We start from the raw sequence: 13,449 nt of genomic DNA, 5'->3' as shown, positions 1-13,449 counted from the left end.
CGTTCCCATGATAATAAAAATGTCTTACGATTGCTTAGTTTTTCGATTCGATGTTTTCAACGGCACTCCATGCTATCTATGCATAGAGCGGAAGAATTTATTAATGGTTTGTAAAAAGGTAGTGCAGTTCGTGCCTTGTGATACTCTAGTGAAAAAAACTTCATTGAAAGGCTGTTTCAGTGTTATGTACGTTCAAAACCCATTAAACAGTGCGCTCCCACCCCCCCCTCCCGAGTTGCCAAAAATTTGATTTTTAGGCTCTAAGGTGACGTAATAAATGTCTGCTCCAAATCAAGGTTCTTCTGCTCCAAAATAGAGATTTCGCTGCTCCAAAAACTGCTCCCAAATCTGATTCAGCTGTCTCACCCCTGGTCACCTCTAAGCGGCTTGAAATGCTACAACTAATTGAAAAGTGTACTACTAAATAAAAGTGTAAACTGGTTATACAATATATGCCTAAAATTTCCAATGCTGGCAGCGCTGGCCTGTGGCCGAATGGTCTGGAGCGCTAGGTATGTTATTTTGCAAGTCACAAGTTTCAATCCCCAAGGGTACATTCGTTTCTTTTTTTTTTTTTTTTTGTAAGTTGACTTTTTCGTTTTCGGCCGATGTTTTCTATGCTGAGTTCACCATTTTTGGGCCGTAACGTTCACTGCTTCACGAACTAGTTCACAGAACGCGCACAGGCTGACCCTGACGTGCTAGCGAGTTCTCGTTGGCGTGCTGTTGCCATAAGTAACGACTGCTTGCGGGCCGTGGGCACAGGCCAGAATCAACATACCCTTGGCCTGGTGCAAACACGCTTTTTACGATGGAGGCATGAGTGAGGCAAGCTCCAAATATGGGGGAAAAGTGCATGGCATTTGAGCGTCTGCGGGGACGCGGAGGGCGTTCATCCACTGCGTAGGCCTGAGCTAGTGATTGCTACGATTCCAAGCTGTCCTGAGAGGCTTATCTTAGGCATTTTACAGCCAACAACATGGCGGAAGCGCGGTACGACGATTACTGAGATATCGAGAATGCCCATCCAACGATGCCGCCGGATGCCAAGCACGTTGTTTTACAGAACCGAAACCAAAACTTGTTTGAATGCTAATCTTGGACATCGTCCAATCACGGTGCATCTCCTCCCGTCTTCACAGCCTTTAGTTGGTGCGGCCGCCGCAGACCACGCATAGTAGCTTTTCTTCTTTCGGGCTTTATAAAATAATTACCGACTTATCAACCGGATAAACGATGAAAAGTGTGTTAATTTGATACAGTCTACACAGTGCAAGCAAAAACGGGAGCTTGACAAATTCACTTCAGTGTCCCTTTAAGTGTTGGTGGACAGTCACATACTGTGCAACTATTATGGACTAGCTTGTGGAGGTTAGTCCACCATTTTTATCCAGCTCAGTCTTTGTTAGTTAGGTTGGCGCGGTAATTTGGTAGCGTGTTCACTAGCATGTTGTGTGGGGGGCGAGCAATTGGTGCTGCTGTGTGATTGGTTCTTTGGTCACTTGAAGTTTCACGTATGCTAGTAATCAAACTTAAAATAGCCAGATAGTGCTTCTGGAGGCATGAAGTGACGGCTCACATTACCATGTCAATTCCTCGCGTCCATGACATCAAGCCTAGCTCTTTCTGCCTTACTCCCCTGTATCATCACTCTTATGAAGTTGCTACAGTGCAATTACACTCCATATAAATTTGGCTATTTTGACACCCAAAGCCGTCTGCAGGATCTTTTTGAAATGAAAACCATAGGGCAAACGATGCGCTAATTGGCTGCAGCATCCTCAAACTGTCCCAACCACGTTTGTGATTCAGACATTTTTCTAAGGACTATAACTGCTGTTTTGATTACTTTCTCTTACATAATAATTTTTTCCTTACTTTTTTTTGCTTGATAAGTTTTTCTAGACATCCTAATGGTGCAAACAGTACTGTGCATGCCTCTGATCGTCTTCTGACCCCAGCGAGCAGCGACATGCAAACAGGTGATGCTGATTTTTCACTGTTAAATTCCCCGAAAAAATTCTTCAGGCATGAAAAAACAAGGCAAAAAAAGATTAGAAAAGTTATTGAAACATCAATTTAGTTTTTAAATATGTCTCAATGGCAAACATGGTGGGTGCAGTGACAAGGCTCAGTGGTTGACCAGTGTGCTGTTTCTTGCGAGTTTTCATTGCTGCCTCGACAAGCCGTTGTAATAGTAAACTGACCCAGTCGGCAGACTAGCCAAATTTCTAGGGACTACAGTGTAACCATCGAGCCTTAATTTCAAATAAAATTAACAGACGCATCTTTCACTAACACGCACTTTAAAGTGTTTTTGTGTGGTAGACAGCAAGTAGATTGACGTGGTGGCTAAAATGCCTCATCTTCAGAGCACAATGAATGAAGCAGTAAAAAGGACGTGAAAGTTATGTGTTGGGAAAAACAGGTTTGTATGTTAATTTTGAAAGCCCTGCTTTGACTGAGTTTACAAGAACATTTATGTGTTTGTTTATTTTTTATTTATATTTATTTCTAGCAAGGTTAATATTCAGCGCTGTTGTAGTCAGGTGAGGTTGTTCGCATTGCAGCCATGCAGGTAACGGGGACAGACTGGGCAATCTTTGAGGTCCATAAAGCTAAGCTTACTCATAAAGTGGGCCATTTATTGTGCTAACGCTCTATTTTGAAACAAGCACGTCACGTGCAACTTGTGTGTTCACTGCAAGCAGACATACTACAGCCATGCTGTTACCATGTGGTAAACACACACGTTCTGCTGCCAGGCCCATTGCAAGCACACAAAAGCTAAACACTGCGGCAAAGCTGTGTTTTCAGGGGATAGAACAGATGTACGATGGCCAAGTTTAAAGATGGTTCAGTGACAAGAGCCGACGTTGCTGTTGGCACATTTTTCCGTATTTATTTGAATCTAAGTCGATAGTTTTTTTGAAATACTGTTATATCAAACCCCAGGGTGCACGCTTGGATTCGAGGATTTTGAAATACGCGCCAATTTCCAAGTAGCTAGCGCCACCCAGAAAAGAAAGTATTGTAGCCATTACTAGACGAGCCATTAGCCACTTAAGGGCTGGGGGCGATGCCGCCATTTTGAACTGTTTGGATAGGGGCCTGCATGCGGTGTGGGGTTTGGTTTTGGCAGTGCAATGGCACCAAACAAGCGGTGCCATTATAGTGCCGCTTTTAAAAGAAAAGTTGTTTTAGCCGCGGAGTTGTCGTCGAACGTTCAAGCCGGGCGGGACTTCGGCGTGGATGAAAGAAATGTCCGTCGTTGGAGGACGCAACGGGAGAGGATATTTGCGTGCGCCGCAAGGAGGATGGCATTCACCGTACCACAAGAAGGCCATCACCACGAAATGGAGATGGCATTGGCTGACTTCGTTCGGACGCAGCGAGCAGCTGCTCTTCCAGTAACGACGGAAGTGCTCCAGGCAAAAGCAAGGGAGCTTTCCAGGGAACGAAGCTTATCGCGGGCAGTCTTCAAAGCCAGTTGGGGCTGGCTTTGAATCAAATGCGCTTGATGGTACTGAGGGCAGCGCACTGTTTGAAGATGACGGTGATAAAGCAAGTGACGAGGCTAGCAGCGATGATGACTCAAAATGAGCACCGCATCTTCATGTTCAATAAACATGTTTTCTTTTTGTGAACGCTGACCTTTTGTTCGGCCTACATTCGAGGTAATTTTTTTTTTTTTTTTTGTGGCTTTGGACTTTTAGGGGTCGGCTTAGAATCGGGGCCGGCTTAGATTCGTGTAAATACGGTAGCTGTTATACGTTTTGACTGTCACGTGGCTGACTGTTGCATCAACACGCACCCTCTGCCGTCGGCGCAGGCCTTGCGTATCCAGAAGGAAGCCGACGAGCTGCTGGCCAAGCATGCTGCAGTCATCGAGAAGGTGGGCCCACAGCGCGAAGAGGCGGAACAACTGCTCGCTGAGGCCCAGAAGCAGCAGCAGGTAAGCACACCTATTTGGCAGTTAGAAAGTTAAAGGGGCCCTGAGATGGATTTCAAAGTGCTTTTGTTTGTGTCAGAAATCTACTCTATAGTTCTTGTAGAAGCAACTCCAAAAATAGTAAGCATATTCGCTCACGCTAACAAAAGTTATTAACCCAACGAAACAGAACTATTTGTTGGCTCGGTGGCTTGCGATGACATAATAGTCCGACCTCATCCGAGGCGAAGCACTCATTTCATGGTTGGCCGCCGGGATGTCCGCGATTTTTGACGGCGGCGGTTCTACCCGCGTTGGTTTACAGAGTCGTCGTTACCATGGTTACTTCGGCGAGTGGGTCGCACATGAGACGACGACGCCCTTTTTTTTAACGCTACCTTTTCAGTCCTTAAGGACTTTGAGCAGGAGGTACTGGTGATTGCAGAAGTTGACCTTGCATGTGCAAGAGTTTCCGTGAACGGTAACTTACTTTTATCATTGCTACATAGCGATACAGAGGCTAGAATTTCCAGCGACTGTAGTAGCGAGCCCCCTGCGCCGGCGAAATGTACGCTCGCGTCTTGATTAGATCACCGCAAAGTTCCCAGAGAACGCCCTCCCCCGAAACATCGCCCACCTCCTTTTACGGGTGAAATATTCAATTTACTGAAAGACGCGCCCACGCCGTAAAATCGATGGCTTTAGCGCCGATGAGTGAACAACAAACCCGAATCATCTCTTCATGTGTAGATGCGGTCACTTATTCGTCCTTTCCGCGCTTGACCTGAAAGTCCGCCCGTCTCGAATTTTTCACTGTATATCACTGTACTTTGGGTGGGTGTTCTTTCGGAACTTTACGGCACAGCAAATGCACTGCACTCGGTGCTTCATACAAGCAATCTTAGTTGGTGTTCATTACATTCTTGCTAAATGATGATCAGGAGTACGATAAATGACTTTTTTTTTTTTTTTTCAGAAGAGCGAGCAAAATCTCCACCCCTACTCCAGCCTCCCACGCTTCCAATGGTTCAGATGCGTTTATGAACTAGCATAGCTCTTTCATGCTTTTAGAATCAAGTTGGGCAAGGTAATATAGGTAACCGCGGAATCATTACAATATATCTTACTCATTTTATATTGAAATATTTAGCGTAGGCGTAGATGCAATACTTGCTCCTAACTGTTCCCACTAGATGGCGGCGTCAACGTCATGTTTTCTATTTTTTAAGCTCTACAGCAGAAGTATACGGCTCTTGTAAAAGAAAATATTGCATTGTGAGAGTTCAATCTAAAACGCCCAAGATTCAAGCTATTTCAAGCGTACGCGAACAGTTTTGGGCAACAAACTTTTGTGTCATTTGCTTTGACCACCCTTTGCCAGAAAATTTCGAATGCAATTGTGGAACCCCGCTGATACGTCCCCCGGACTTATCTCTTTTGCTACCGCGCCTATCAAAATCGATCAATTTGATCGATACTTTGGGAGCACCTTTTCATAGCGTTCCAGGCGTTTCTCGAACAAGTAAAGCTGTTCGGAGTTAGATCAGGAAATGGTCTTTCGAAATCAGTTTTGTTTTCGTTTTTGCAACGGAAACAGGATTTTTGGCGGGCTTTTGAATCACCTGGGTGCGGAAAAGGGGCGTGGTCATCGCGCGTCACTGCTACCAACCAAGAATGCGTGCAACTCGTAATTACTCTGCACCAGCGTTTGTTTTTTGCTATCAGGGCGGGAATGGTGAACCAGCAAACGATTTTCAATTGTCAGGTTCGCGCTCTGACAGTAATATTCCTAGAAATCGGCTGAAAATGTTAAGCAGTGCCTCGTTGCAAAGCTACTTTATGATTTCAGGCAGTTGTATTGCCTTTGCGCACGTTGTTCTAAGTTCTGTGGTAGTTATACTTACCCCAGGACCATTTGCAAACAGTTTACAACAGTTTCGGTTTCGTTTCTGCATCGCAAAATTTATATTTAGCGCTACTATGCAGTTACCCAACTTCAAGGCTACCTGCCATGGCGCCTGGAGCGTCCGCGACTGATCCTCGAACAAAGCACGCCGCTCCTGATTTCCCCCACCCTAACCCGATTTCTGCGATAAGAACTTCAGATGCAAGTCAAAAGGTCACACCCAGTCGCCAGATATCTGTTCCGCCGAGGACAGCGCTTCAAACCGGCCTTACACTGCGAGCTGTTCAACTTCCAGTTTCGTTTCCATGCGTGCTGGGTATATCCGGGTGTTTAATGTTGCTGCTTAGTTGAACTGTCTATTCGGACGAAGTCTCCGATAAGTTTTTGTACTGTTTCATTTGAAAAATGTTAGGTGGCGCTGCAATAGAGGAGGCTCGTTGTGCTGATTTTTTCATCGCGCAACTGCTACTCGGCCAAAGATCGCAGGGCACGATTCTAGCTCATCGTACCTCATTTTTGCGAGCAAGGCTACAATGGCGAGTAAGAAGATGATAATGAAGCTCAGCTTTATGTTTTGAGAGATAACTGACCGTGAACGACAACAAGCATCAGCCACGGCGTTCCATTTTCAACTTCATGCATGTTTTTTTCGGCATTGCGTGCTGTCCCAAATAATGTTCTCGCTGTAAATGCAAAGTCAGTCATTGGCAAGATGTTTTTACGTTATATGGCGGCAAATTGGTGTCTCTGATAATGACAAACCGCCAGGTTTATTGCAGGAAACCACCTGAAATCGCATATTTTCAATTGGAGGTTGGGCTTCACCGCATGGCACGAGCACCGTGCATGCTAACATTTTTTTTTTATATATCTGACAAACTGTTCCGCGCAAGTCGACATTTGTTCTAGGGCGTGTTTTTGAAATGTTTCCCTACAAAATGCATATTCTAATTTTTTTCTACTACCGGTGGTTTGATATACACAACTCCTTTTTTGACAAAAATTTTGATTTTGATATTTTTTTTCACAACTATGGTATATAAAAACATTTAAAAAACTGGTGTTATTGGAAAGGATGTTAAATAATCCGCATTTTGTGTTCCTGTAATTAGTGCCTAACCAATTTTTTTAGCAAGAAAAAATGTTGTCTTGGACCCCTAAAAATTGGTCAATTTTCCGGCGGTAGCGAAAGAGTTAATGACGACCTGCTTTTTACGATGGATCACCACGGTCCCGGCAAACTCCCCATAGAAACAATGCATTAAAAACCCCAATGATATGATGCTCAAGTGCATGCGGTCCGCTTCATACGACGGACCCTGGCATGGATAAACCGGTATTTTTCCAGTATTTTCCACCGCGCCGCCACCTCATTCCGACCTTTTTTTTTATTATTCTGAACCCCTGTTTGACGTTGCTTGATGTGCACAGGTCCGCATGCGGGCCAGACTATTTGCTGAACAGACACAAGCAAGCAGTGGGTACTCGTGAGCGGGAGAACCATGAGAAGTTGAAGTTCAGGTGGCAGGCGGACCATGAATTTGAAGCTCCCACTCGAGCCGCCTCCGAACGCGAAAACACATACAATAGAACACCACGGTGACCGAACGCCCGCTTTCCCTGCCCACTTGGTCCAAGTTTCTTCTTTTCATGACGCTCTCTCTCCCTATATCTCTGCTCTCTGCTTATCAGTGTTTTTGAAAGCTGCATTGTCACTCCGCTCCTTTATTTGATACAGCATCTCAATGACGCAGGTCCGCCGCAAGGGCGGAAACATGTATACGTTGGCACTGTAGTAAGTCACTGTAGCAAGACTCCGCCATAATTTTCGCCGCAACATGGTTTACTGGCAACGTTTGAATCATCTATTTCGCGTTGCTGGACCTTGTGGGAAATGAAACAGCTATGTGTTGAGCATTTTGACCCAATAGCGATGGCACGGGACCATTCAAAGGGTGCCTCCATCACCATGTACGGGAATGCCGTTTTTTTTTTCATGTTCGCCTTGTACTGTCATTCGTTTAGCATACCTTTGGCACTTTCCACTCGCCTCTTTCCCTGTGAATTTGATCAACCACATCGGCCTTACCTTGTGCACACAAGGCTGGCTATAAATAGCGCCGGACGGCACGGGTGTCGTGTAGGGCGCGGCGCTTGTCTGGCGGTCTAGCTCGGCCGCATGGAGGGAAGTGGGGTGCAACATAGGCGTTGCTGTTTTTTTAACTTGGGATTTCAGCTAAACGATTGCAAATTCCGCGAGAACACGCAAAATATAGTACTTTAAATAGGTTCTTAGCCCACCTGTCACGTGAGATCGTCTACTAGGCCGGCATTTACCAGCACCCCGGTTGTACGACTCTTTCTAGCGGTCCCTTGAAAGTCGTATTATGAAGGTTCCACTGTAGTTTGTTTTAGATCTGGTGCATTGAAAAGGCAGTTAGTACCACTATTCTCCGCAATAATACTCCTGTCATTGAACCCAATGATCCATGAAGCAGTGTGATACAAATGTTGTTATGAGACTGCCATCAGTGGCATTTATTTTTGATGCACAGAGGTTGAAGAAATTTTGTTTGACTGTAAATATTTTTGTTAGGCATAAGTGAGGTTTCAGCCCAGGAGAAGCAGATCTTTCCTGCTGCTAGATGGCTGGACGCATGCTGGAGGCAATGAGAAATGAAAGATAAATGTTTGGAAATTCTGGAGCAAGTAAGTCACTTCTATAACAAAACCACCTTGTCGAACATTTTCAGTATGTTTTAGGATACTGAAATTTCAGCGAGACCTCAGGTCATGAGCAGAACTGGGTGAAAAGAACACCAAAATTACTGCATTTGTTTTTGAAGATACCCTTCCCCATAAAAATCTGCCTTTGTTACCAAGTAGCTAAGATGTTCTGCTAATGAACATGAAGCCACGGCTTCTAAAGTGGCTGTTTTTTGAGTAGAGGCCAAGTACAAAACCACAGTGACTTAATTGCTGAGGTAAACTGCTAGAAAGTGCACCAACAGGCAAGACATACTATACCCTGCTACCCTTTCAGTCATTTTTGCCAAATATGTCAAGCACCATCATTCATAATGGGCAGTGCTTTTTGCCATGCACGTGATGTAAAGCATGTTTGAAAAGCTAGCAAGGGAGATTGTTGGGCAACAGGAAACAGGCAACTCGTGTTTCCTGTGCGAGCTTTAACAACAAGCGTCAATGTTGCCCTGCCTGTAACCATTCATTCACTGAAGTTGTATTTCTGGCGCATTGGGGGGTTCATAATGCGATGTACATTAAGCTGAGTGTCGGCATGCAAAATTCTCTTCTGCGCTGTTCCAGTGAATGCATCACAGTTTATCGCTTTGTAGCCACACAGTGGCTGTGGCACGCGAAAATAAACAAGCTTCTGTTTGGCACGTAGCCGACTTTCTTCTGGATGCATATGCTTCGCTGTTGCATGGCTTTTTAGCATTGTCCTACAATAGCTACCAAAACTTTGAAATTTTATCCTCGAAAATGATTATTGCACTCTTTGTTTTTATTGATAAAAATTTATCCAGGAGTCACATTTTATCTACAGCTGTTAGGTCACCATTTAGCTACGTTTAAGTCTGAATACAATCTACGCCCGTTACAACGGACTCTCTAAATCCGGAAAAAAACGTCCGCTGTAGCCGAAGTATGCAGTATGCGACCGGTTGGGGGGGGGGGGTCGATGAGCCCTAAAGTGGGTACTTTGACGATATTGCATATGCATAGTACATACACTTTGTTCTTTCTACACGCCTGCAGCACCTCTGCACAGTGTTCGCGCAAGGGCAAAGAATCGCGTAAACACTGTTTCCAAAGCTTAGCATCGGCACTTGCAAAAGGCCTAGCGCATGCGGTCACGCATGTAGACGCATGATAAGCTGAGCAAATAAAGCAAGAATATAACTAGGAGCAATTATTAACCAGCTATAAAACATCAGTCGTGGCCACTGAATTAGCTAGGCTCTTTTAAATCCCTTCACGACAAGGCAGGTTTTCCCGAAACCGTTCGTCAATCAAACCAGATCGCTGCCTGACGTTCCCCTGAGGCAGCTTCCACATTTTTAACGATTTTAGTCTGGTCATTGAAACAGCTGTAATGAAATAATCTGATGACGGTCAGCTGTGAAATCCGAAGTTAGACCAGTTGGACTGCGCATGGTTAGCGGCAGATTGCACACAATGGATGGGAAACAACCCCCCTACTTGAGGCATTTCTTACCTTTTTCACGGAACGGAATGGGAACGATGCATTCGTGGGAATAATAAAGACCGAACTTCACTGAACCTGAGTTTTTTATTACATAAAAAACTGACGAGGGCAGACTAGCCTCTGGGTGCACAACTTTGAGTATTCGATAGCCCTGTTTTCAATCTCACCAGATTCGCGTTTATCAGCAGCGGCCTTGTTCTTGACGGTAGAGCGGACCGTCTGCTTAGACAGGCCTGTGCTTCCGGCAATGTCAGCCTGTTTTTCCCCATGTTCGACAGTGTTAATTACGCTTAATTTATCCGAGAGTGAAATCAGCTACCCTGCCGCTTATGCCGCTGGTCGCACAAAAAAAAAAGCCACTGGCACTGGCTTGGCTTGGCTGCGCCAACGACTAGGATGCCAGCAATGTTGCCAGACATAACACTTTTCTTGCCCAAATAAACAAAGAAAAAGCACATCGGGTGCCGGCCCCGCGGAAGTCCGCTATACGCCTTGAGCGTGGCCTGTAGGAACGCCACTGAAATCCCCCTAGCGGCCCGTTTCGAAAGCAGGCGCGGGAGTCTCCGTCCGGCTCCCCACTGTCGCCGCTGCTTTTGCGGCATGTTCACGACTGAGATTTAGCGTTTGCGACCGTTGGAAAATCCATGTTTGTCTGGAGCAGTCACTCTGTTCGCAAATGTGGTGTGTTTACTAGAGTGTAAATGTTTCTCACGCGATCTTAGTGTGGTATATTCGGTCTGTGTAAGCGCCAGATGTGTGTCAGAGGCCAGCGTCGCCGAACCGGCGTATGCATAAACCTGATTGTAGTTACACTGCCTGAATTTACTAGTAGCAGTGTCTCCGTAACCCCCGGTTCCTCAGATGTTCATGCTACGGGTATACACTACAATGTAAATCAGTTTTGTGCGTTTACATATTCAGCGGAACACTCATACCTGACAGCACGCCAGTTACTTTTGCCAATAATATACCTCAGATATTGATCACCGCCATTTACAAGCCAGTGTGTGTTAATTCCGGGAATATTGAACGTAAGTATGATGGATAATGCAGAATTATACTCGGGGATCAGCACACGACAGGGTCGTCTTGTCGTGAGGTGAGCGCCCGCAAACATTCATCGTCTACATATATCCTCTGCGAGCCGCGCGCAGACGGGCTTAGAATATAATCGGCGTCCGCGGCTAAACGCTTCTTCGAAATATCGTCACATGGAATAGGGAGCCTGCAGAGTAAAGGAGAAACTGAAATCTGAGGGCCTTCTCCCATACCACACTCTTCCAACGACACCTTTCATCACTTGTGAACTGCCTATCCTGTATACTTCCAAAAATGTGGCCGCCGAACGATAAGCTGCTCGTTGAAGTCGAAAAATAAAACGACAGTAAACGCAAGATTTCTGTGTGTGATCACTAAAACGTTCATTGCTTGATACTGCTGCGCATTTGTACACAGCGTCCCCCTCCCCTACCTCCTACCTATGTCTCGCGAAATAGCAGTGCATTTCGCGTATAGTTGGTCTGGTGAGCCCTACCTGGCTTAAGTTTCGACGAATGTCTTTAGCATGTCAGAAGCTGCACTGTATTTTTTTTTCATTTCCGTTTGAGCTATTATGTTTCTTCCGCACTTGCACAGCATGTATTTTTCTGTGGTTTCATATTAGATTGCCTTGGTTCTTGCTATAAGGCATGTGTGGGCACATATTTAACGACGTACAGGCTTGGAATATACTTCACATTTTCGCATGGCTTATATTCGTATAAAATTTGCATAAGTTATTGTCCGGGATTGGCTTATCACATCCCCGAAACATATTTTTCTGTGACGTATATATTCGAAACGAAGCCGCATTCGTTGTCCACGCTGCAAAATGAACCCAACCTCTCACTGTGCCAGTATTAGGTCTAAACGAGGTGGCAGTAGAATACATTTGTGCTTGACGTATTTGGAGGTGACAGGGGTGATATGCTGCTACCATCGCCGACGCCCGGAAGAGCGGCGACGATGTGCGCAGAACAGCGCCCCCGGGTAGCTTTTGCAGGAGATCGCGGGCTCTACGAAGACGCAGCTGCTTTTTAAGTGACCTAAACGTACTCTTTGCTTATACACGTCACCATAACAAGTTTTTTTAGGGCGCGGAAAGGCGAAAAGAAGCGAAACAGAACCAAAACACTGCACGAGCCCCTATCAGCCACGCAGCGCACATCCCATCAACGCCGCGGAGAAGCGGCGTTTGCGGGATTAGCGCTGCGTAACTGATAGGTGGTCATGCAGTGTTTTAGTTCTCTTTCGCTTCTCTTTGCCTTTCCGCGGACTAAACAAATTGTTATGATGACGTCTGTAAGCAAACTGCATGTTTAGGGCACTTAAAAAAAACAGCTGCATCTTGGTAGAGCGCTCGATCGCCAACGAGAGCTACCCGGGGAGGTGGTTCTACGCACTTCTTGGCCGCTCTTGCGGGTGTCGCGACGGCAGCAGCATATCACCACTGTCACCTTCGAACACGTCAGCACAAGTGAATTGTATTTATTGTCACCTCGTTTAGACCTGATATTGGCACTGTAAAAGTTTGGTGCGTTTTGCAGAGCAGACAACAAATGCGGCTTTGCTTCGAATATGTACGCCGTAGAAAAATATGTTTCAGGGATGTGATAACCCAATAGCTGACAATAACTTGTGCCTTTTATGGGAATATAAGCCACGCGAAAATGTTAAGTACACTCAAAGGCTGTGCGTTGTCAAATATGTGCCCAATAAGCAAGCACCAAGGTATATTTTAATGAAACCATGGGAAAATGAATGGTCTGCAAGTCAGGAATAAATAGAATAGTCGTACGGGAATGAAAAAAACCCAGTGCAGCTTCTGAAATGCTAAAGACGTTCGTTTAAGCAAAGTAGTATTCAGAGCAACAAGATGCAAAATGCACTGATATTTCGCAAGACATATGGGGGGGGAGGGGGGTAGGGAGGAGGGGGACACTTAACTATCGTTGTTTACAAATGCGGAGCGAAATCAACGAACAAACGTTTTAGTAATCCCACACAGACACACAAGCTGCGTGTTCACTTTTCGTTTGTTTTTCGCCTTCAACGAATGGCTGATCACTCGGCGGACGCATTTTTTGAATACAGGGTAGGCAGTTCACAAGCTATATGAGTTGTTGTTGGAAGAGTTGATTGATTGTAGGTTTTAACGCACCGACGCAACGGAGGTGATGAGGCGCACCGTAGTGCAGGGCTCCGGATTAATTTTGACCACCTGGAGATCCTTAACGTGCGCCGAAATCTTGTACACATGGGCTCGTTGAAGAGTGTGGTGTCTTATAAGGCTCTCTGATTTCGGATAATGCTAGGTAGATTCTGCAGTCTCCCCATGTCATA

The 13,449-nt window shown here is 45.5% G+C and overlaps 1 protein-coding gene across 3 annotated transcripts in view; it reads left to right on the top strand.

The window, feature by feature from the left end:
* The window catches only part of LOC144177661 (laminin subunit gamma-1-like), a 251,634-nt gene that overhangs the window by 206,455 nt on the left and 31,730 nt on the right, over positions 1-13,449 (top strand). For all 3 annotated transcript variants that reach the window (XM_077705275.1, XM_077705274.1, XM_077705276.1), the window contains one exon: positions 3,833-3,955. In XM_077705275.1, the coding sequence (XP_077561401.1) occupies positions 3,833-3,955 (123 nt within the window). The remainder of the gene's footprint in view (positions 1-3,832; positions 3,956-13,449) is intronic.

The sequence above is a fragment of the Haemaphysalis longicornis genome, unplaced genomic scaffold, assembly GCF_048455015.1.
Source record: "Haemaphysalis longicornis isolate Haplotype H1 unplaced genomic scaffold, Haemaphysalis longicornis Haplotype H1 scaffold_1, whole genome shotgun sequence".
NCBI classification, from domain to species: domain Eukaryota; kingdom Metazoa; phylum Arthropoda; class Arachnida; order Ixodida; family Ixodidae; genus Haemaphysalis; species Haemaphysalis longicornis.
This window is presented reverse-complemented; position numbering and strand designations above follow the sequence as displayed.